At 53.8% G+C, this 25296-nt stretch overlaps 1 protein-coding gene across 1 annotated transcript in view; it reads left to right on the forward strand.

Moving 5' to 3' along the window:
- Positions 1-24324, forward strand: part of LOC129133504 (uncharacterized) — a 148063-nt gene extending 123739 nt beyond the window's left edge. The window contains exon 6 of the mRNA XM_077192283.1: positions 23110-24324. Coding sequence (XP_077048398.1) covers positions 23110-24172 — 1063 coding nt within the window. The 3' untranslated portion in view covers positions 24173-24324. The remainder of the gene's footprint in view (positions 1-23109) is intronic.
- Positions 24325-25296: the final 972 nt, after the last annotated feature.

Raw genomic sequence — 25296 nt, forward strand, 5'->3', positions numbered from 1 at the left:
CAGGGGAGCCTTGATCAGCTGCCCCAGAACCGTGACCAGGGCCTCCCAGCACAGCTGCAGCCACTCAGCCTAGGGTGCCCAAAGCCCTGAGCAACTCCCAAATCCCTCCCAGGAGCCCTCAAATCCCTTGGACCCAGCATCCCCCACATCTCCTGGAAGATTCCCCCATGTTCCCATCAATGTCTTAGTTCAATGTCTTTATTTTTTTACTCCAGTTTTGGGTGTTTTGAAGGGACAAAGAGAAATGAAAAGAAAACCCAGGCCATGGGGACCCAAGAGGATGTGGAGCCCGCAAGCAGGTGCCTTCCCAACATGGATCATTGGGGCTCTGCCCACCGGGGGTCACTGGGGATCATCCAGCATGGATCCTCCCATGGGGCTTGGAGCTGGAGCAGCACATGAAGCTCTTCCCACACTCAGGGCACTCTTAGGGTTTCTCTTAGTGGTGGCTCTGTGTTGGGTCGAGCCACAGCTGTGCCTGAAGGTCTTCCCACCCTCGGGACACTGGTGTGCTGGTGCTTGAGGAGATCCAACTGCTCTGAGCCTTTTTCCCACACTCACAACACTCATAGGGCTGTTCCCCAGTGTGGACCTTCTGGTGGAAGGTCAGAGTGGGTCGACCACTGAAGCTCTTCCCACATTCCAAGCACATGTAGGGCCGTTCTGTGGTGTGCACCCACTGGTGGTAGAGGTGGGAGCTGTGCCTGTACCTATTCCCACATTCCCTACATTCCCAGCCCTGCTCCCCCGTGTGCACCCAAAGGTGGGTGAGGAGATTGAAGCTCTGGCTGAAGCTCTTCCCACATTCCAAGCACTTGTGGGGCTTCTCCTCATCATGAAGTTGCTCCCAGCTCTGAGCTCCGGCCGCCTCCCCAGCCTCAGGTGGGTCTTTCCTCCTCAGATCCCCGTGATCTGCGTCTGCAGCCTCTCCTTATGCTCAATGTCCAGGGCTTTTCCTCCCCATTGGGTTCCTGTGCTGTGGAGCTGCTCAAAACAGCCTCTTCCACAAGGTTCTGCTGTGGGGATTTGTCCTCCCTGCTCTCCATGCTCAGCTCCTGGTCTGGGGGAGGAAGGACAAGGAGAGGATGGGATTTGCCTCCGTGCCACAGGGAAGGGCAAGGAGATCCCCCCAGTGCGTCCTCAGCAGGACAGCTTTGGCAGCAGGGTTGTCCTGCAGCCGGGGGCCGTGCTGGGCTGGGAGATGGAGCAGGAGAGAGGGGGAAAGGGGCACTGACTTCCTCCTCACCTGCCTGGGGTTCCTGGGCCATCTTCCTCTTCCTCGCAGCCTCCTCCTCCTGCATCGGGCCAAGGTTTGGCAATGGGAAATCCTGGTTAGGGGGTGAAAACAAGGTGTGAGAGCTGGGGATTCCTCCTGCCCAAGCCCATCTCTAGAAGTCACAGGAGCAGGGATTGAGCTGGGAGAGGCCAGGATGGGCAGCGTGAGGCTCTCGGCTGCTCCCATCTGATGGGGGCGGGGAGAATCCGCCCTGGGGAATAGGAGAGGCAAACTGGGAAAACTGTGGGCTGCAAATCCACACTTGGGCTTGGTGGGGACCCTGGGTAGGAAATGCAATCCCTTTGGGCTGATGCCTGAAATATAAGCTGGAAATAAATCCCCACAGAGCAGTGTTTTTAGATGTCACGTGCTGTGGTATATTCATACAGTAGGTGTTGCTCAGTGTCACTGTGTCACTACAACATCATCACCTACCTGCCAGAACTCATTTACATTGTATGATCTCATGGTTATTAGATAGTTCTTCTGCACCACCCTTGCACCTTCCCAGTGCGGGGGTCATCAGGGGTGATCTGTGATGAAGGCTTCCAAGGTCTTCTTCACATCTGAAGTTTTCAACTTTGTCTTTGGAGCACATGCAGTTACAGTGTTCCTTGGTGTGTCTGGTCCTAACCGGCCTAACTTCTTTATTTTGTGGCTCATTGGCTTTGCACTTGCACAATTTCTCATTAGTACTATCCCTATCTATCTCTGAAGCTATCCACCTGGTGAGGTTTTTTTCTTCTTTTTTTTGTCTATTCAGCATCCCCTAATCAGTTAACCATATACCAGCCATTGCATTGTAGAAAGTTATTTATATCAGGTTATATAGGCACAAAAACCCACATATATATATTTATATAGATATATAAAAAGTCGTGATTTAGGTCCTATTGTTATCAGGTTATATAGATCTATCAGGTTATACTGATATCTTATAACTCAAGCTGTATCATCACTTTGTAACTTTGATCTAAGTTCTGTCGGCATCAGGGCTCTTCCCAAAGGCCTGGAGGTGTTGGAGCAGGGACTGCAGAGATGGGTGAGGGATCCCAGGAGTGGGATTTTGGGGATAGGATCTGTGGGGATGGGAATGTCCCGGGGCAGGGTAAAACGTGAGCCAGGTGTGCAGGGCAGGACCTTGCCCTGACCCCAAGCACCGTCCCAGCTGCAGGATCTGCTTCCCATCAGCCTCTTCCTCCTGTGGTCCCAGGCCCAGCATGGTGCTGGACAAAGGGGCTGGGCCAGGGTCATCCCCTGGTGGGGGCTGTGCACTCCCTGTGCCCCCTCCCCAAATTCCCTCCTGGGGGAGCAGGAGCTGGGGCAGGAGCCCTGTGGGGAGGGACAAGGGGGTGACACCAGGATGGGAGGGTCACACACGGCCCAGGGGGATCCCCCCTCACTCCCAGGGCGCCAGGAAGACAAAGCCCTACACAGAACCCCTGTCCCCCAGCAGCACCTTGTGGGCAGGGTCTGGTGGCACCTCTGGGGGGTCATGACTGCCCCAAAACCCCCTCCCAGCCCCACAGCCACTCCCAGCCCCCTCAAACCACCCCACAGGTCCTGGCTGCCCCCCCACCCCCAAACCACTCCATGCACTATGAATGGCCATAAGATCCATCAAAACTCTTTTCCACCCCTCCAAAGACCCAAATTCTCTCCAAGCTGCACAGCCCTTCCAGAACTCCCAAAACTCCCCCACAAACCCCTCCAAAACCCCTTAAACCCCTCCCAGCACCAGAAATGCCCCTAAGAGCCAACAAAACCCCCTTTCAGTCTTCTCAGCATTCCCTAATCCCCTTCCCATCTCCACATAGCACTGACCAGGAGAGGTTGGTGGACAGGAACATCCACAGCTGGAGAGCTCAGGCACTTCATCACCGTTTTAGGCACTTCCATCCCTTTGGGCTCTTCCCAGAGGCCTGCAGATGTTGGAGAGGGGACTGCAGGGAGGGATGAGGGATGCCAAGAGTGGGGTTTTGGGCACAGGAGGAGGGGCTGTGTGAGCCACTTGCTGGGGTGTCGATCTGGAGGCTTCCCTGGTGATCCCAGGGCCCCAGGCTGCAGAGCTGTCACCACCTCCTACTTGGGGTGGTGGCTCTGGTGGGACTTCTGTTCCTTGGGGCTCTTCCTGCAGCCAGAGAACTTGTAGGGACCCTCCTCTGGCTGGGTCCTCCAGGTGGGTCCTCCAGGTGTTCCATGAGCTTTGCTCCATGAGCTCCTACTGTAATTGACTGGGCTCTCTTGGGATCATATGGAGATCATACTGGGAGTGACTGGGAATGACTCCAAGCATGCTGAGGGCAACTGGGATATACTGGGAGTGTCTGTAGCCCTATTGGGGGTGGCAGGGAGCGCACTGGGAGCAACAGGGACCATGCTGGAGGCAACTGGGAGCAAGTCTGGGTCTACACAGAGGGCAACTGGGCATGACTGGGACCCTGGTGGCAGAGACAGGGATCATACAGGGAGTGTCTGGGACTATACTAGAGGCCACTGGTATCACACTGGGAGCAACAGGGAGCAATTGGAACCATGCTGAGGGCAACAGGGATCATACTGGGAGTGACTGGGCTCTGGGAAGCACAGGATGGTGAGGAGCAGGAGGACAACTCCCATCCCAGCCCCACAAATAACCCCTATTCCTGTGGATCCCCCAGCCCCTGGCTCCCCCAGCTCACCCCTGCTCTGACTGTTCTGGACTTGCAGCAGCTCCAGGTCAGTGGAGGATGTGCTGGGTGCACCCACCAGGCTGGCTCTGGAACTCCCAATATTCTGGCTCAAATCTGGCCCTGCTCAAAGGGGGTCCCAGCCAGGTCCATGCAAAGGTGGGTGAGGAGGCTGGAGCACTGACTGAAGCTCTTCCCACATTCCAAGCACTTGTAGGGCTTCTCCCTGCCATGAAGGTGCTCAGGAACCACCAGCTCCAAGCTGCACCTGGATCTCTGGCTGCTTTCCCAGCACAGGGTGGGTCTTTCCTCCTCACGGCTTCCTGGGCTGGGTTTGCAGCCCCTCTTCATGTGAGATCTCCCGAGCTTTTTCTCCCCATTGAATTCCTGCAGTCGAGCCTCTCAGAACAGCCTCTTCCACGAGGTTCTGCTGTGGGCATTTGTCCTCCCTGCTCTCCATCCTCAGCTCCTTGTATGGGGGAGGAAGGACAAGGAGAGAAAGGAACAAGAAAAAGGAAGGAAAAAACCCCAGAAAGACAGAAGGAAGGAAGGAGAGAAGGAGATTTATTTTTTGTGCCACAGTGAAAGAGAAAGAGATTTCTCCAATCCACTCCCGGCAGGACGGGGTTGGCAGCAGGGTTGTCCTGCAGCCGGGGGCCGTGCTGGGCTGGGAGATGGAGCAGGAGAGAGGGGAAAGGGGCACTGACTTCTTCCTCACCTGCCTGGGGCTTCCAGGGCATCTTCATCTTCCTCATGGTCCCCTCCTCCATCTGGTCAAACTTTGGGAACTGAAATTCCTTTTTGGAGGGAAAAACAAGGTGTGAGTGTGTTGGCCTGGGTGTTCTTCCTGCCCAGTTCCATCTCCAGAAGTCACCAGGTGTCCATAAAAACCTCCAGACCACCAAGGTTCAGCCACCCTCATAAAAACCCAAACCACCAAGATTCACCAACCAACCATTCACCCAGGAGTTCCCCCGCTACTTTGGGGTTCAGGGGTCCCTCCTGTCTGGCCTTCTGCGGCTCCAGTGGGTATTGGTATCCCCTCTCTCTGGGCTGCAGGGCTCCTGGCAATCCCAGAGGTTCCCTTCCCTGGGCTCCCCAGGTGGGTGTCAGAGGGGCTCCAGGGGTACCAGCTGTGCGGGGTCCCTGTTTCAGGGCCCCGGGGTACCCATGGGTCTCCTTTGTCCATGGTCCCAACATCTCCAGTGTGAAAAGTGCATATTATATGGCTCTACGCAGATATTTAGCATATGGATTTTGATGTATTGATTAGTAGTGCTGTATTAACATTTTAATAATATATGTAGTCTTGTAATTAAAAGGTAACTTTTGTAGTTTAAATAAGAACTATGTTAGTGGGATTTTTTAAGAAAGGAATGAGGCACTCGCACCAGATAGCAGCCCCAGGACACCTAAATCTTTCAGAGAAAAAGAATTTATTGCCCTCTTATCAGAAGAAACGAACTTCGTCCCGCCTCCAAGGCGCTGTTAGGATTAGAAGGAAGAAGTTGATGATGACCAGACAGAATCCTGTATTTGAATGGAATTTATGCATCATGTATGAAGTGGATGAATATGCAACAGGCTATTGCTTTTAAGGGTTAATCCTCTGTTAACCCGTGTCCTTTTTCGGGCTTGTGCTGCCCAGAAAAAGGTACCCGGACGTCCGTAACTCTTTGTCTTTATTGTCTCATATTCTCCTAATTCAACTTGTCCAAATTATTATTACTCTAATTGTATTACTATTTTTATAACCATTTTGTTACTATTAAACTTTTAAAATTTTAAAAACAAGTGATTGGCGTTTTTCTCATCTAGTCTGCCGGGCTTCCCCCTATCCGGGCCCCACGTTCCAGGCTCCCGGGGGTCCCCCTTATCGGGATGTCGGACCCCGCAGGCTGCAGAGGCTCCCCCAGCTCCGGTGCCGCCCTCTCCGCTCTCCCAGCCCCAGCCCCGCCGGTCCCGGGCGATCCCCCCGAGGCTCGGGGCTGACGATGCAGCGCCTGCCCCGGGCAGCCCAAGCACCACCGCGGGAGGGTCCCACGCACCCCCGGCCCAGCGCCGGGGCTCTGCCGGCAGCCAACGCTGAGACCCCCAAAATTCTGTCCCGGAGCCGCTGGGCGGGCTCCCGGCCCCGAGCAGAGAGCTCTGCCCAGGGGCTCCCGGGGAAAGGCGGCGGCGCTCGGCAGCGGCCCCAGCCCGCCCGGCCTGCGGGAATTCGCCCACATCGGCACAAAATCTTGCCCCAGAGGAGGCCCTTGGAACACCTGCCTGCGGCTCCTCCCTGCCCCGGAGATCCTGGGAGCTTCCCCGCTGTTGCAGGCGGGGATTTGGACCAGGGAGGCTCTGCGGGTCCCCCTGGGCTGTGCCCCCTCCCCGCCCGTGCCGGCCCCGGTGAATCGGTAAAACCAAAAGTCGTGGGCAAAAACTCTCTAACTCAAAGTCAAAGTTAGAAAGTGGTGTGTTTATTACGCCGGCGGGTGGCACGGGCAGGGTCGTCCCTGAAATGTGTGACTGCACCACACAAGGATTTTTGCCTTCTATTTATTTCCCAAAAAGAATACATATGCATAACCCCAGCACCTCCCATCCCCGCTTTTGTGAAATACAAAGCTGTGTTTCGTGTCAGGTACATACAGGCAACGTGTGTGTTTGTGATTGTGATATGTGTGGACACTGACCATGGGACAGTTATAAAGACGAATTCTAATAAATAACTGAGGAAGTAAAGCATGGAAGAAGGCCTTTGAACCTATCCTTTGTTTGCAATTAACCTTTATAAGTCTTAATTTGATTTAGGAGCATTTGAATTAAAGCTTTAAGGATGTTGCTTTTTGACAGGAATTTTTGCTTGTAGCTAAGCCTGAAAGAGTTTTGCAATAATAACCTTTTGAAGTATAATTTTAGAATATTGCTTGTAGTAAGAATCTTTGAAACTATAGCTTTAGAATATATAAAAAGGAAACATGCTTATCCCACGCCTTAACAAAACAGTGAAAAGCAGCTTGAGAAAGGAAGAGGAACATCAACTCAATGATTAATAGTTTCGACCAAGGGAAGCTGGACATCACTGTTATGAAATTTAAAGTCCTTGCAATAAAAAGGTGGACACACATCTGGAAACTGGAACTCCATCAACTGGGATACTTCTTTCTTCTTTCAGAAGCTGGACCACCATCATCTGGGGATACTCCTTTCTGAGATACATCCTGAGAAAAACTAAATCACAATAGTGTATAGAATTGTGATGTAAAAATTGGAAATAGAAACTGCTGATGAGTACAAATTGGGAATAGAAACTGCTGAGAAAGCTGATGAGTACCCCTATAAATACCTGTAAGCCTCAACTATTGGTGTGCAGTTGGAGGGAAAACTTCCCCCACTGTACCCAGCGCTGTATTGCTCATGCTTTACCATATTAATTAATAAATTGATTGCTGCTTGAATATTGACCTAGTCAAGCTTCTCATTTATAACACTTTGTATTAAAATGAGGTTATTAGTCCTTCATGAGTGCACAATTCTTCTCTTGAATGGGTCGGTGGTCTCGAATTGGGCCAGTGGTCCCAGGGAAGAAGACAGGAAGGTCTTCGTCAGGTCCCTGTGACCCTCTGGCAGGATCCAAGGCCCCCTGCTTCCTGATGGATTGACACAGGGTCCAGGTGCTGGGCATTGTTCTACTGGTTTCAATATGTTCCTATAATGGTTCACTTGCTCCACTTCCTTCAACAAATGAGCTCATAATATAACAATGAGCTTTAGCTTAAGCATCTAATAATCATTAACCTATCATTGGTTTATCTATCTTCAATATGAATTGGTCCTAACTCTCAGCTAAAATCTTACATTTTTAAAACCATGATTCACCGGTGCTGATGTTTGGCCCAGGCTCTCTGGCTGTCCCCAGCTCCCGCAGGATCCCAGCATGACCGGGCCCCGAGCCCCTGCTCAGCCAAGGGTCAGTGTCCATCGCCAGCCCTTTGCCATGGGCTCCGGCCACTGCCCACCCCGGCACAACCTGCATCTCCCAGGGCAGCTTGCTCCAGCCGGCCACTGGAGGTTCTGCAACGAGGCAGAATATTCAGTTCATGGAATCTTTGTTATCTCTGCTTACAAGTGCAAAACCAGCTGCTGCTGAGACAATCCTGTCTCTGTCTGAGTGAAGGCTTCTCACCTGTTATAGATACATATTATAATATTGGCTTTTGGCAAACAAAAAATGGATTTTATATGTGTAATGTTAAAGTAACTTTGTTATACGGTTTTTATTTCTGTTGTTAATTAAGCTTAGACATAGAAGTGAAATAGCTATGCTTCTGTTAAAATGCCTGCTTGGATGGGATAACATCCAATGAACATAGGATGAGGACACCTGCTACAGATATGTCAAATATCAGCACTCACTGTATGAAGACAGTGTGGACCAAGACCCAAAAACTGGAGGTGATAAAAAAAGGACTAAAACCACAACCAAGGAATCTGCATGCTCTAAAAAGGCGGACCCAAGCAGGAGCCATGCTAAATAATTCTTGGAACATGTAAACTGGTTTGGGGGAAAAGTTTACTATGCATAAGGATCTATGAATATGCAACAGGCTGATGTAATGGAAAAGGTATTTAAGGGGTATCCCCAAAGATAACAGGGTGGTCTTGGCTGAGTGCCAAGATGCACCTGGCCATAATACCCTTTGCTCTATGGTCCCTGTCTCCTATTGTCCTTTATTAAACTTTTCAAATTTTCACAGGACAGTGAATGTGTTTTTCACACCACCCAAAATGCTGCATTCAGTTCTGACACACCATTAAGAAATCCAAGAGCAAACTGGAAGCCGACTACAGAATCTTGCAAAATCAGATCCAGGAACATTTTGTTTTAAAATCTCAAATACTAACAGAATCTGAGAAAGTCAACAACATTACAAAACAAGCTTCCAGCACTGGGACTAGAAGAGTTCAGGCAATGCATTTGATTGGAATGAGCCCTCTCTTTCTGACATGTGAGCAATGCCATTGAATTTCCTAAACCGGGGAAATGGGGAGCCCTGGCAGCAGCAGCTTCACACACAGCAATGACACAGAACAGGGCAGGGCAAGCAGCTGCCAAAGTTATAACTTCTACTTGCAATTAAGAACTTTGGTTTCATATTCTACTATAGCCACTATAATATAGAGTCAAAAAATCTAAAATTACTAGTAACAAATATAATAACTGTAGTGTTAATAGCAAAAATAGAGATAATAGCAATAATAAGAATGAATAATGGTAATAAAACCCTACCATGCTTATACTAGGTTTGCATGGCCAGGTTTTGGGGAGGGGGAGGGGGGCCTAGGAGCACCTTCTGTGAGAGGATGATGGAAGCAGCTGCTCCTCCATGTCCCACAGAGGCAATTCCAGCCGGCTCCAGGACAGACCAGCCGCTGGCCAAGGCTGGGCCAGTTAGAAATGGTGGTAACACCTTTGGGATAAAAGATTTATGAAAATCAGTTATCATGTAGTTGTAGCTGTGACCAGGGTGAGAACATGTGAGAGAGGAACAACTCTGCACACCCCCAGGGCAGGGCAGGAGGAGGGGCAGGAGCTGCTCCAGGGGCTGGAGCTGATTGCCCTGAGACTCCCTGGGCAGCCCCTGGGGAGGCAGCTGGGCCCCTGCAGCCCATGGAGGGCACAGAGAGCAGAGATGCACCTGCAGCACCTGGAGGAGCCCGTGCTGGAGCAGGGGGTGCCTGAGCAGGGGCTGTGACCCCATGAGAAACCTGTGCTGGAGCAGGGACCTGCAAAACCATGGAGAGAGGAGCCCACACTGGAGCAGGGTCCTTCCATGTGAGCCAATGGGGGAGTGAGCCATGTTGCAGCAGTTTGTGAAGAGCTGCTGTCCCTGAGATGAACTCACCTTGGAGGAGTTCATGGAGAAGTGTCTCAGGAGGGACCCCAGGGTGCAGCAGGAGAACGACTCCTCTCCTCGAGCAGCAGGAGAAACAACAGGCGATGAACTGAGCAGAACCCCCATTGCCTGTCTCCCTGCACCCACTGCGGGAGGAGGTAGAGCTGGGAGGGAGGGATGGGCAGAAGGTGTTTTTAAAGCTTTATTTTACTTCTCACTATCCTGCTCTGATTGATAGCAATAAATTTAATTAATGTCTCTAATTTTGAACTGTTTTGCCCATGATGGCATTTGCTGAGTGATCTGTCCCAGTCCTTAACTCAACCCATGAAGACTTCATTCTATTTTCTCTCTCCTCTTCATCTCTGGAGGGGAATGAGAGCAGCTTTGGTAGGTGCCTGACATCCATCTCTGCTCCTTGTGATGTCACAGGCCCTATGAGTGTCCCGAGTGTGGGAAGAGCTTCTGCCAGAGCTCAGCCTTGACCCAACACCAATGGAGGCACCACTAAGGGAAGCCCTATAAGTGCCCTGAGTGCAGGAAGAGCTCCGTGCACTGCTCCAGCTCCATCCCCCATGGGACAGTCCATGCTGGATGACCCCCAGTGACCTGAGGTGGGCAGAGCCCCGGTGATCCTTGGTGCCGGTGATCCATTTTGGGAAAACACCTAGCTGGGGGCTCCAATTCTTCCTGGCTCCCTGTACCCTTGATTTTCTTTTCATTTCTCTTTGTCCTTTCAAAAAACCAAAAAACTGGGTAAAAATAAAGATGTTGACCTAAGGCAAGGATGGGGACATGGGGGAATCTTGCAGGGGATGTGGGGGATGCTGGGTTCAAGGGAGCTGAGGGTTCCTGGGAGGGACTTGGGGGTTGCTCAGGCATCTCCAAGTTGGGGGATTGCTACCAACACCCTGACCAACAGGGTGTCAGGTTGTGCTCTGACTCTGTCAGCATTGCTTTGTATTACTGCATTGTTTATTTTATTTTTTAAAATTTTCTTCCCTATTAAAGAACTGTTATTCCTGCTTCCATATCTTTGCCTGAGAGCCTCCCCCCTTAATTTCAAATTTATAACAATTCGGAGCAGAGGGATTTCCATTTTCTATTTCAGGGAAGGCTCCTGCCTTCCTCAGCAGACACCTGTCTTTTTGAAACAAGATAAGTGGTCTCATTGTTAAGGATGTTATGAATAAGAAGCTTGACTAGGCCAATATTCAAACAGCAATCAATTTATTAATTAATATGGTAAAGTATGAGCAATACAGCGCTGGGTACAGTGGGGGAAGTTTTCCCTCCAACTGCACACCGATAGTTGAGGCTTACAGGTATTTATAGGGGTACTCATCAGCTTTTTTCAACAGTTCCTATTTCCAATTTTTTCTCATCAGCAATTTTTATTCCAAATTATTACATCACAATTCTATACACTATTGTGATCTTAGTTTCTCAGGATGTATCTCAAAAGGAGGATCCCAGATGGTGGCGGTCCAGTTTCCGAAAGAAGAAAGACAAATCCCACCTGGTGGAGTCCAGTTCCCCAGATGTGGGTCCACCTTTTAATTGCAGAGACTATCAATCTAACAACAGTGATGTCCAGCTTCCCTTTGGTCGAAACCATAAATCCTTCAGGTGGTGTTCATCTTCCTTTCTCAAACTGTTTTTCTCTGCTTCAATAAGGCGTGAGATAAGCATATTTCCTATATATATATATATTCTAAAGCTATAGTTTCAAGGATACAAGTAATATTCTAAAATTATACTTCAAAAGGTTATTATTGCAGAGCTTTTTTATGGATTAACTGCAAGCAAAAAGCAACATCCTTAACACCTTAATTCTAATGCTCCTAAATCAACCAGGGTTAATTGCAAACAAAAGATAGGTTCAAAGGCCTTTTTCCATGCTTTATTTTCATCAGTTATTATTAGAATTCGCAACTATCCCATTGTTGATGTCCACACATTTCGCATTTGCAAGTACACACGTCGCCTGTTTGTACCTGACACGAAACACAGCTTTGTATTTCACAGGGAACAGAGGGGAAGGGGGGATCCCCGGCCTGGAAATTGAGTTCTAGGGGTGTCCTGTGGCACAGAAATAATGAATCAGGGGGTTTCCTGTATGGGAAATGTGGCTTCAGAGAAATCCCCTTCCTGGAAATGGGGGTTCAGAGGGGTCCTGGTGCCTGCAAATGGAGGTTCAGAGAGGTGCTGATGCCCAGAAACGGGGGTTCAGGCATGTACTTGTGCCTGATAAGAAGTAACAGAGGGTCCTGGTGCTGGGAAGGGGGGTGCAGTGAGCCATAGTACCCAGGAATGGTGGTTCAGGGGGGTTCAGGGTGGTCCTGGGGCCAGATAAGGAACATGGGGGTCCTGGTGCTGGGGAAGGGGATTCGGGGAGGTCACAGTATGCAGGAATGGGGCTGGATGCTGTTCTAGTGCCCGGAAATGGAAGTTCAGGGGGTTCCCAGTGCCCGGAAATTGCGGTTCGGGGGATTCCGGCTGTCGAGGGTCCCCCTCACCTCTCACCGCCCCCCCCAAGCCCCTCCAGGAGCGCCCCCAGCCCCAGCGCTGGAGCCAATCCGCTGCTCCGCTACGGCCCCGCCCCCAGAGCCGCCAGTAACGCTGCTCTTTCCTGCCCGCCAATGGTATACCGAGGATTCTGTGACGTCATCGGTCTCCGGGCAGATCGCGGCGGCGCAGAGCGGGGAACGCGGAACCGAAGGTGCCCGAAGGAGCGCAGGGGGAGGGGACGGGGGAATTCCAGGGAATTCCCCGGGATCCCCCCTGGCATCTCCCGGGACCCTCCTCGGCCGTGCTGAACTCGCTGGATCTGCGCTCAAACTCTGCCTGGAGCCCGCTGGCGGAGCAGGACTGGGCGCTGGGACCCCGATCCCTGATCCACAGTCTCCTTCTCTCTCTCCTCTGTTCTCTCCCTTTCCTCCAGGTGATCATAAACCCCAGAGCAGCTGCAGAGCCCCGTGCCCAGGCCGGGTTTCCCAGCAAAGGGAGGCCTGGGGCTGAGGTGCCCCGGGCTGGCCGGGAATGGGGCTCCGGGGGTCCCCGGACTCACGGAAACGGGGGATCCAGGGGCTGCCAGAGGAGGAGAGCTGGGAAAGGGGGTGCAGGGGGTGTCGGTGCAGGATAAGGGGGTGCAGGGGATCCCGCAGCTGGGCAGGGAGATGTGGGGGCGTCCCAGTGCCCAGGAATGGGGATTGAAGGAGGTCCCAGGGGGGCTCCCCAAAGCCCCCCCCAGGGGGGAGCAGGAGCTGGGTCAGGACTCTGGCGAGAGCAAAGGGGGTGTCCCCAGCATGGGGGCACATGGGGGAGTCACAAGCGCTCCCAGGGGGACAGGACCCCCAGGAGACCCCCCCTCACCTTCTCCCGTAGTGGAGGCCGAGCCCCAGCCAAGGCAGACAAAGCCCAACACGAAGCCCCCAGCCCCGGCAGCACCTTGGGTGTGGGTGTGACAGGCTGGTCAGAGAGCCAGAAAACCAGGTAAGTTTTTTCACAGCTGACTTGCGAGACTTTTAGGGAGTTGTAGGGACACGATGATAGCTTGTTATTATAAACAACCTGCAGGTGGTGTTTTCCTACTCTCTGTTTTCCTGTTTTTCTCAAGGATTGTTTCTAAGAAAGGTGTTTTTGTTAATTAGCCAGTCAGGTGAAATGTATTGATTGATTGACCAATCCGGTCTGAATGTATAGGCGCAGTCTATAAAAAGAGAGAATTTTCATATTAAAACTACTGCTGTGCAAAGCAGCCTTCTTGTGAGTCTGTGCCACTTCCTTACTCAGCAGCGACACTTGGGGGGCGTCCAGCGGCAGCTCCGGGGCCAGGAGGGGCAGGATCCGGGAAACGGCGGTGGCTGCTGGGAAGGGACTGGCATGGACTGGGACAGGTTGGGATACACTGGGGTACACCGGGATACAACGGGATACACTGGGATACACCGGGATACACTGGGATACATCAGGATACACCAGGACTGGGACCCACTGGGAGCAGGATCAGGGCACACTGAGAACCAGCAGGACCAGAGCTTGGGCAACAGGGATCATAGTGGGACCAACTGGCATTGACTGGTACTGACTGGGATCATACTGGTGGAAACTGGAACCTTACTGGGACATGTGGCTGTGACTATGAGTATGCTGAGGGCAACTGGGATATACTGGGAGTGTCTGTAACCAGACTTAGGGTGACTGGGAACGCACTGAGAGCGACTGGCAGTGACCGGATCTACACTGGGAGCAACTGGGATTGACTGGGACCATGCTCAGGAGATTGGGATCCAACTGGGATCATACTTGGAATGACTGGGTCTATGCTAGGGGCAAATGAGGTCATACTGGGGCTGAGGGCAACTGGGACCATATTGGGGCAACTGGGACATACAGGGAGTGACAGGAATCATGCTGGAGGTGAGTGGGGTGACTGTGAGCAACTGGAATCATGCTGGAAGCTACTGGGAGTGAGTGGAGACACACTGGGGGAACTGGGATATACTGGGAGAGACGGGGAGTGACTGGGATCACAGAGGAACCATAAAGGAAGTTACTGGAGTAATACTGTGAGTATCTGGGAGTGATTGGGACCATGCTGGGAGTGGCTGGAACTATACCGGGGGTGAATGGAAAACCCAGGGACCATGCTGGGATCATACTGGGGTGACTGAGAGTGACCTGGGGACAACTGGCCCAGCTGGGGCTCAGGATTTTCTCCCGAGGGTTGCCCCAGGTCCTACAGAGCTGAGGGACAGGGGACAGCCAGGGAACACGGCCTGGCCGAGGGACACTGAGCTCCAGCACTTTGGGCTGTTGCCCTTGGGCTCCCAGCACAGGCCAAGGGGCAGAATCCCCTCCAGGAACTGTTGTTTGCTTTAAGCTTTGCTCTGGAACATTCCCCAGGAGCCCCTGCAGTGGCTGCAGCCCAGCCGGGTGCCCAGGGCCACCAAAGCCACTCCGGCCATGCCCTCCTGCCCCAGGCAGGGCACAGAACAGCCAAGGAAAGGCTCGTGCTGGGCTCAGGGCAGGGACAGGGCACTCCCCTCATGCTGCCACGGGCACAGCAGAGCTGGCCTGGGCAAAGGATTGGGACTGATATCCCATGGAATCCCAGCAGGGATTAGGTCTCATTGCACTGTGGGCATTGGATTGGTCATCAATTCAAATCATTTCCCTGTGGTGGTTTGACAGGAAATGTGTTTTTTGGGATGTGGTGTTTTAGGCCAATAGATATTCAGGCTTTAATATTGGCATTTAACCTGGCCATTTAGGACATGGACACACCTCTGAGAACACAGGGTTAAAAGCAGAGCTCTCCCCTGGGAGGGTCCTTTTTTGGGTTTCCGGCGGGAAAGAGTTCGGGTCTCTCCCCTGGCCCAGCTGCTGGCTGGGCAGGGGGAGGGGAAAAGCCATGTGGCCGAGAGAGGTAGGCCTGAGCCCGGGGGTGGAAGGGTGGAAGAGAGAGAGAGAGACACGAGACACCGGGAGCCATCGGGCAGCCCCCCCTGAGAGACACAGAGAAAGAGAGAGAGAGAGAGAGAGAGAGAGCCGCTGCCTGGGACTGTAACCTTGAGACTTGATAAACATGGGCCTGTGCCGACAGCACGGCTGGGACGGAGAAGAAGGGGGGGTTCAGCCAGCTGCTTGTAGGAGCTTTTAACCCCTTTTTGGAGAATGAGAACTTTACAGATCATTGACCTCTCCTAGAAGATAGAGTGGAAGATAAAGAAAGAAATGTGCAAGTGTAAGAGAAGTCTGGGCGAGCAAGAGATAGTAGAAGAGTAGAAAAGAATCCTAGTGGGAAGAGATGATGGAGTGGCTTTTGTTGGACTCTTTTTGTATAGCCATGGACAGAACCATGTTCCTTGTGACACAGAGACTGCATTCTAGGGGGAGGCAATGGCCACAGAACCAAAAGGGTTCAGTGTTGGTGCCCCTCGGCCCCAGGGGGTGAAAAAATATGGGGGGGACAGGTGTGCCTTTTTTAGATCGAGACAGAGCATCCTTAAAAGACAACCCTAGAAGCAGTTCTGGTCCGTGTTCAGTGATGAGAGCACTAGACATGAAAAAGAAGAAGTCACAATAGCAGATGTACTCCGGGCGGTGCCACGAGTGACACAGAAACACACGAAGCTTCGACTGTGTTTCCAGGGGAAGCCCATAGTGCAAGAAAGACTCCTCTCCTCTTGATGAACTGAAAATTGATTGTCTAAAAAGTAGTGCTAGACCGAGAGTTAGTGATTTGAAGAATAAATGTATTGTGTTAGAAATTTGGTGGGGGGAGGAGGAAATGCATTTGTGAAGTTTTCATTTTCCCTGTGTGTGTGTTCCTTTTTATTTGTAGTTGTAAAGTAGTTAATAAAGTTCTGTTTTCTTTTCTTTCCTAAGTAAGAGCCTGCTTTGCTTATTCCTGGTCACATCTCACAGCAGCTACCAGGGAGAGGGTATCTTCATGGGGGCACTGGCATTGTGCCAGTGTCAAACCATGACATTCCCCATGGAATTCTCCACAGAGTGGCACTGAGTTGGGAGGGATCCATCCATGCAATTCTCACCCGAGTGGGAGGAGAGTGAGATTCGGCCATGGAAATTCCATGGGAATTCCTGCATTCCAAGTCTCCCATTCCTGAATCCCACACTCCCTTAGGAATTCCCCTCCCACACCCACCTTTGTGCTCCAGAGCTCCAACCATAGAGCTCCATTTGGGAGCTCTTCCCCACAGGTGTATCCCAGGTAATGCTTCATTCACTGCACCATGATCCCTTTGGATTCCCAGCACCTCTGGGTGATGCAGGTGGCACCGTCAGACACTGCAAAGCTCCCGGGTCCCAGCTGGAAGGAGATGAAATCCCACCCCTTATGGCCATACCAGTGGGATCCATGGATGCTCCATTGGACAGGAGGTCACAGCTGGAAACCACCTGCAGCATGTGGAGACCTGGGAACAAGGAGAGAACGGACCCATGGAGTCGTGTCCCAGCCCCACAGAGCCCCTTGGAGCTTCCTGGATTACCATACCAGCCCCACAGGTCCCATCCCATTCCCAGAGATTCCCCCAGCCCCACAGATCCCAGCCCAGCCCCCGGCTCTCCCAACTCCCCCCAGTCTGTTTGTACCGGCCCTGTCTCCAGGGCACTGTTGGCCACGTGCTGGTTCCTGTCCTTGAGCCGGGGCTGGATATCCCAATATCCCAGCTCTGGCTATCCCAATATCCCAGCTCTGGCTATCCCAGTGTCCCAGCCCTGGCTATCCCAATATCCCAGCCCTGGCTATCCCAATATCCCAGCTCTGGCTATCCCAATATCCCAGGCCTGGCTATCCCAGTTTCCAAGCTCTGGCTATCCCAATATCCCAGCCCTGCTTATCCCAAAATCTCAGGTGTGCCTATCCCAATATCCCAGCCCTGGCTATCCCAATATCCCAGCCCTGGCTATCCCAATATCCCAGCCCTGGCTATCCCAACATCCCGGCTCTGGCTATCCCAATATCCCAGCCCTGGCTATCCCAGTGTCCCAGCTCTGGCTATCCCAATATCCCAGCCCAGGCTATCCCACTATCCCGGCTCTGGCTATCCCAATATCCCAGCTCAGCTCTTGCCCCCATCCCCGCTCTCTGCGGCTCCATCCGGCCCCGCTCGCTGCCCCAGCACTCCCAGGGGGTCCCGTCCACGTCCCCCACAGTCAAGGACTGGGGGACCCCCGGACCAGGCTCCGACAGCGCCACTTCCAGGCACTGCAGGGAGTGCAGAACTGGAGGGACACAGAGATTTGGGGGAGCTGGGGTGGGTGAGAGATTGGGGATCCAGGTGACTCAACTGGTCAAGGAAAGGTGGGAGAGCTGGGAAGGAGGTTCAGGGGCTCAGAGTCAAGGAAAGGTGGGGCAAGGATTGGGAGAGGTGGGATGGGCTGTCCTGTGCCCAGGAAAGGGGGTGCCAGGGCTCCTCTGTGTGAGGAAAGGAGGGGCTGGGGCTGGGAAAGGCAGGAATGGCAGCCAAGAGGTCCCAGGGCCAGGGAAAGGGTGGGGCTGGGGGCTGAAGAGGCGGGGGGGCAGGAAAAGGTTGTGTTGGTGCTGGATAAGGGGGTGCAGGGGGGATCTCAGTGCCGGGCAAAGGAGTAAAAGGGTGACTCCATTCTCAGGAATGGGGGGCAGAGGGGTCTCAGGGTCAAGGAAATGGGAGGGCAGGGACATGGAGAGATAGAAAGGAGTTCCAGGGGGTCCTTGAGCCCTGGAAAAGGGAGTCCAGGCTTTCCCAGAAAAGGGGGGTAACGGGGTGGGGACACCCGGGATGTTTGTGAATGGGGAGTTCAGGGGGCCTCTGGTTTTGCAGAAAGTTGGGGCTGGGGGCTGAGAAAGGCAGGAATGGGGGTCCAAGGTATTCCAGAGTGTCCCAGGGAAGTCTGGAGTCTGGGAGCCATGGGATGGTTGGGAAAAGGCGACCAGGGAGTCCTGATGTCCATAAATGGGGGATCCAGGGGGGTCCCTGTGCAGGAAAAGGGGAACAGAGGGGTCCCTGTGCCGGGAATGGCAGTTCAGGGTCCCAGTGCTGGGGTCCCACTCCCTCCTGACCCCCAGGAGTGCCCCCAGCCCCAGCCCTGGAGCCATCGCGCTGCTCCGGGCAGATCCCAGCGGCGAAGGGTGGGAGATGGGACAGTGCCCGAGGGAGGGCTGGGGGGAATGGGGGGATCACTTCCAGTTGTCCCCAGTGGAGGCTCTGCAAATCCCAGTGAATCCCAGTCTCCCCCAGTGTGTTCCCAGTCACCCCAGTATGCCTACAGACACTCCCAGCATATCCCAGTTGCCATGAACTCGTAGTCATTCCCAGGCACTCCCAGTTACCTCAGCGTGGTTCAGGTGACCCCAGTCACTCCCAGTACATCCCAGCTGTCACCAGCATGCATCCTATCATTCCCACTTCCTCCCAGTGTGTGCACAGCTGGCTCCCAGCCTATGCTGGTAGCTCCCAGTAACCCCCAGTCAGGGTCCATTGACACCCACTATAGTCCCAGTATGGTTGTAGCCACTCCCAGTAGGATCCCAGTCACTTGCAGTCTAATCCCAGTCACTCCCATTATGATGCCAGTGGCCCCCAGTGTGATCCCAGGTGCTCCCTGTCAATGCCAGCTGACCCCAGTAGCCTCCAGTACGATCCCCAGTCTCTCCCAGTAGATCCCAGTCACCCCCAGCATGCTCCCAGTCACTCCCACTTCCTTCCAGTTGCTTTCAGCATGATTCCACTTGCTCCCAGCCACTCCCAGTCAATCCCAGTAGGATTCCAGTCACCCTCAGTGGGATCCCAGTCTCACCCAGCATGGGCCCAGCTGTGCCCAGTGTGCTTCCAGTCACCCCAGTATGCTTACAGACACTCCCAGTATATGCCAGTTGCCCTCAGCATAGCCATAGTCATTCCCAAACACTCCCAGTGGCCCCAGGAAGCTGTTAGCTATCCCAGTATGATCCCAGTCATGCCCACAACATCCCAGTTGCCTCCAGCATGCATCCAGTCCTTTCCAGTTACTCCAATTTGCTTGCAGCATGATCCCAGTTTCTCTCTGTTGCTCCCAAGAGCCCAAAGTGTGATTCAGTCACTCCCTTTCAACCCCAATATGATCCCAGTAAGCTCCAGTATGATCCTAGTCATGCACCAGCACTCCCAGTGTGGTCCCAGAATAATCCCAGTTGCTTCCAATCTCTCCCACTATGGTCCCATCTGCCCCCAGCTAGGGTAACCCAGTCAGTCCCAGTATAATGCCATCTGCTCCCAGGGTGCTCCCAGTCACCCCCAGTAAGGGGGATGATGTGCATGGTGAATTCCCAGTCACTCTCAGGTACTCCCAGTATTAGTCCAGTCACTCCCAGTATGATCCAAGTATGACCCCAGTGTTCTCCCAGTCACTGCCAGTAGGAACCAGTTGGGCCCCACATGGTTCCAGTTGCTCTGTTTCACCCTCACTTTCATTCCAGTCACTCCCAGTCTCTCTCAGTGTACCCCAGTTCCTTCCAGCCTATTCCCAGTCACTCCCAGTTCCCTCCAGTATGATCCCATTTCCTCCCAACCTCTCCCAATCAGCCTCAATGTAGTCACACTCACTGCCAGTATGATCCCAGTCACCTCCAGTATGATGTCAGTTAATCCCAGTATAAACCCAGTTGCTTCCAATCACCCCCAGCATGCAGCCAGTCACTCCCAGTTGCTCCCAGTTTCTCCCAGTATGATCCCAGTTGCTAACAGCTGCTCCCAGTCACTCTCAGAATCATCCCAGTCATTCCCAGTATATCCCATTTGCCCCCAACACATCCTCAATTGCCCCTGGAGCCTCCTACTCCCTCCCAGTATGATCCCAGTACAGCCCAGTCCATCCCAGAGATGCCACTCCTGGCATCCCCCAGCCCTCTCTGTGTTCTCCCTTCCCAGATTGCCCGACAGGAGCCCCAGGGGCTGGCAGCCCCCAGCCAGGGTCCCCAGCAAGCCCCAGAGTGGATCTGCAGCCCCCAGGTTTCCCAGTTTGCCTCTCCTTCTCCCCGGGCCGGGTTTCCCCCGGCCCCAGCGGGTGGGAGCAGCCGAGAGCCCCGTGCTGCCCATCCCGACCTGTCCCGGCTCCATCCCCGCTCCTGCCGCGGGCTGCGAGGGCTGCGGGACCGGGGCAGGAGGAATGGGATGGTGGAGCGGGGAGGGAGAAGCAGCGGGACAAGGGCTGGAGGGAACAAGAGAAGGAGGATGAGGAGGAGGCGTGGAGGAGGAGTGGGAGGAAGAGCTGGGATAGAGGAGGAGCAGCGGGAAGTGAAATCGGGGGGAACACGCGGTCCAGCCCTCGCTGTGTCCGCAGCCCTCCCGGCCCCTGGGGCATTTCCCCCCCATATCTCAGGTGACCGCAGAGGGGGAGCTCACCCAAATATCCTGGGCGCTCCATGGGAGGGTACTTTTTTGGGGAGGGGGGGATTTTTGGAGGGCTTCCAAAGCGAAGCCGCAAATGCCCACTGGGGAGATTTTGGGGGTGTCCCGGGAGGTTGTTTTTTCACGGGGGAGGGCAGGAGAGGGGAGAACACTGGGACACCAAAGTGTGCAGCCCAGAGAGAGGAGACCGCCAGGATTCAGCCCGGAGAGGGGAACACCCTGGGAGGGGGAAGCCCTGGAGCTCCCCACAGCCTGGAGCAGAGTCAGGGGAAACGGGAGCGCTGGGACCCCAAGAGCCCCGGAATCACTAAGGGGGAGCCCAGAGAGGGGGAGCCGGGGAACCCCTGGGGGCTGCGGGGAAGCCCCAGCAGCACAGAGAAGGGGGAGCCCCAGAAGCCCAAGGTCAGAAGAGCAGAGAGGGGGGACCCTGGGGATTCCTGTGACAGCCTGGAGAGCGTGGGGACTCTGGAGAGGAGAACCCTCAATACAGGCAGAATCCCCAGAAGTCCAAAGTGGAGAGACCAGAGAGGGGCAATTCATGGGGAGCTCTTTTTTGAAATAATCATGAGACATTCAAGTCTTGGAAGGCTTAGTGATGGCATTTCTGAGGGGTTTTGCAATTAAATTTTTGTGGTCTGGAGGTTTTTTTTGGGCAGAATCTTGGTGGTCTGGAGATTTTTATGGACACAAAATGTCTGGTGACTTCTAGAAATGGGTTGGGGCAGGAGGAATGCCCAACAAAACGCTCTCATACCTTCTTTTTCTCTTGGAAATAGGATTTCTCATTTCCAGACCTCAGCCCAGTCTGTGGGCCCTGTCTCTGGGAACACCCACTGGTGTCACCTCGATATGGTGTCCCTGCTGCTTGTTGTCACCCTCTGGTCCATGTCCCCAGTGTCCCTGTGTCACCCCTGTCCTGGTGTCCACCGTGCCTGGCATCAATCCCTGGTCCATGTCCATCTTGTCTTATGTTGCAATGCAAGATGTAACCAGCAGTATGTATTTTATCACCATCTGTTGAAACCAGGTGGAGCAGTGTTCTTTATCGCTTCCATAACCCATCCCTCCTAACTCCAGGGCAGATATTCTCTATTAATGGGCAAACTGTTAAAACCAGGTGGGGCAGTTTATTTTTATCTCTTCCACAACCCATCACCCCTCCAGGGACATATCTTCTGTTAATGGGCCATTGAGCCCCATTGACAATCCTCCCTTTCAGGGAGATATCTTCTGTTAATGGGCCATTGAGCCTCACTGCATGACTGATAAAATTACATTATCCCATTGTGAGATGCCCCATCCAGGGGGAGGAGCCAAGCATCCCTACCTGCATATAATCAGAGATTTGGAACACCACAGTCAGGCTTTTCCCACTGGATTCCCAGAGGAGCAGCTTTTCTTCTCCACTGGATTCCCAGAGGAGCAGCTTTTCTTCTCCACTGGATTCACCAAGGAAGACCAGACCTATCTACACCACCACTGGAGCTTTGGAGGAAAACTACACCCTTCTGCAGGATCACTGCTTCAACAGAACCACCTCTGTCACACCAGGAGGACGGCAGCCACCATTTAATTGGAGTGCAACAAACACCCTGACTAACAGGGTGTCAGGTTGGATTCTGACTCTGTCAGTGGTTTTTTTGGTACTACTGCATTTTTTATTTTATTTTTCCTAGCAAAGAACTGTTATTCCTATTTCCATATCTTTCCCTGAGAGCCCCTTAATTTCAAAATTATAGTAATTTGGAGGGAGGGGGTTTACATTTTCAATTTTAAGGGAGGCTCTGCCTTCCTTAGCAGACACCTGTTTTTCAAACCAAGACAGGCAGTGGGACCATCAAACCCAACACGCTCAGCCCTTGTTTTCCCCCAAACCGGGATTTCCGATTTCCAAACCTTGGCGCAATGCAGGAGAAGGAGGAGGCTATAATGAAGAGGATGATGGCCCGGGAACCCCAGGCAGGTGAGAAGGAAGTCAGTGCCCCTTTCCCCCTCTCTCCTGCTCCATCTCCCAGCCCAGCACGGCCCCCGGCTGCAGGACACCCCTGCTGCCAAAGCTGTCCTGCTGGGGACGCACTGGGGGGATCTCCTTGCCCTGCCCTGTGGAACAGAGGCAAATCCCATCCTCTCCTTGTCCTTCCTCCCCCAGACCAGGAGCTGAGCATGGAGAGCAGGGAGGCTGAGTCACCACAGCAGAACCTTGGGTATGAGGCCGTTTTGAGCGGCTCCACAGTGCAGGAATCCAACAGGGAGGAAAAGCCCCAGAGATCCCTCAGAAGGAAGGGCTACAAACGTAGCCCAGGGAGGTCAGAGGAGGAAAGACCCACCCTGGGACAGGATGGCGGCATGAGCTCAGAGCTGGGGGTCCCTGAGCAGCTTTGCGATGGGGAGAAGCCCTACAGGTGTGGGGAATGTGGGAAATGCTTCAGCCGAAGCTCAACCCTGATCCGCCACCAAAGGATCCACACTGGAGAAAGGCCCTATGAGTGTGGGGAGTGTGGGAAGAGCTGCAGAGACAACTTTGACCTGATCAACCACCAGAGGAGCCACACGGGGGAACGGCCGTATGAGTGTGGGGAATGTGGGAAGAGCTTTCAGAGAAGCTCCACTCTTCTGAAGCATCAGCGCACACACACAAATGAGAGGCCCTATGAGTGTCCCAAATGTGGGAAGAGGTTTCAGACAAGCTCCCATCTCCTCATACATGAGCGGGTTCACACAGATGAGAGGCCCTTCCGCTGCCCCGACTGCATGAAGGGCTTCAAATATAACCCCGACCTCATCAGGCACCGGCGCATCCACACCGGGGAGAGGCCCTACGAGTGTCCCGAGTGTGGGAAGAGATTCACCCAGAAGTCGAACCTGATTGTCCATAAGAGGACCCACACCGGCGAGAGGCCCTATGAGTGTGGGCAGTGTGGGAAGAGATTCAGCCAGAGCTCTGAACTGATGCTTCACCAGAGGATCCACACTGGGGAACGGCCTTACGAGTGTCCCGACTGTGGCAAGACCTACAGCCGGAGCGATCACCTGATGATCCACCAGAGGAGCCACACCGGGGAGCGGCCCTATGAGTGTGGGGAGTGTGGGAAGAGGTTTCAAAGCAGCTCAGATGTCCTCGTACATCAGCGGATTCACACGGATGAGAGGCCTTTCCGCTGCCCTGACTGCGGGAAGGGCTTCAAGCACAACTCCACCCTGGTCACCCACCAGCGCATCCACACGGGGGAGAGGCCCTACAAATGTCCCCAGTGTGGGAAGACCTTCAGCCAGAGGTCAGCCTTGACCCAACACGAATGGAGGCACCACTATGAAAGCCCTGTGAGTGCCCCAAGTGTGCTCCAAGTGTGCACGGCTACAGTTCCCCAAGTGTGCACTGCTACAGTTCCATACCCCATGGCAGTATTTGTGCTGCATGCTGCCCAGTGGGCAGAGCCCCAGTGATCTGTGGTGCTGGTAATCTGTGTTGGGAAGACACCTGGCTGGGGGCTCCACCTCTTAGTGGCTCCATGTGGCCTTGATTATCTTTTCATTTCTCTCTGTCCTTTCAAAACACACCAAACCAGGATCAAAATAAAAACATTGAACTAAGATAAGGATGACGACATGTGGAGATCTTCCATGGGATGTGGGGGCTGCTATGCTCCAGGGAGTTGAGGGTTCCTGGGTGGGACTTGGGGGTTGCTCCAGGCTTTGGGCACCCCAGGCTGAGTGACTCTGGCTGCACTGGGAGACCATGGCAGAGTTTCTTGGGCAGCTGATCAAAGCCCCCCCTGACCTGGAACTGTCCCCATGACTCCCTGTCCTGTTTCCCCACGTCCCCTGTCCACGATCCCCCTCTCCCTGCTGTGTACCCAGTATCACTCCCAGTGCCGCGCGGGACGGGGCCGCTTTGGGAATCCCTCCCTAGGGCAGAGCGCGGCTGCATTTGGGTGTCGGCACTGCACGGGCCGGGCTGGGAGTGGAGGAGGAGCGGGAGGAAGAGGAGGGAGACAGGAGGAGGAGGAAGAGCAGGAACGGGAGGAATACGAGCAGCAGCAGCAGCAGAACCAAGTGGTTCACCTGCCTGCCCACTCAGGCCGCAGCTCCCCCGGCTCCAGCAGCATCGCCCCCTCCGGAACCCACAGGTGAGCGGGATGGGGGAGCTCGCCCCAAATCCATCGGGGGGGTCTCTGGGAGGGTTTTTTTGTGGGGCAGGGGATGTTTGGATCTTCCAGGACCCCAAAGCAGAGCCACAAAAGCCCCTGGAGGGATCTCGAGGGTCCCACCTGGCAATTGCCTGGTACTGGTGGGCACAGGGGTGATCTCGGGTTTGGGGATCCCGGGAGAGCCAAGGGTGAACTCAAAAGGTCCGAAGTGGGGAGAGCACAAAGGGGCAATCCTGGAGCTGGTGGACCTCCGGCAGCCTGGAGGGGTGGGGGAGGCTGGGCATGAGTGGTTCCACACCCTCCGAGGCTGAAGGGGCGCTGACTTCTCCAGCTGCACTTGGGCAGCGGGACCATAAACCCAACACACTCAGCCCTTGTTTTCCCCCAAACCAGGATTTCCCATTTCCAAACCTTGGCCCG

The sequence above is a fragment of the Agelaius phoeniceus genome, chromosome 32, assembly GCF_051311805.1.
Source record: "Agelaius phoeniceus isolate bAgePho1 chromosome 32, bAgePho1.hap1, whole genome shotgun sequence".
Taxonomy (NCBI): domain Eukaryota; kingdom Metazoa; phylum Chordata; class Aves; order Passeriformes; family Icteridae; genus Agelaius; species Agelaius phoeniceus.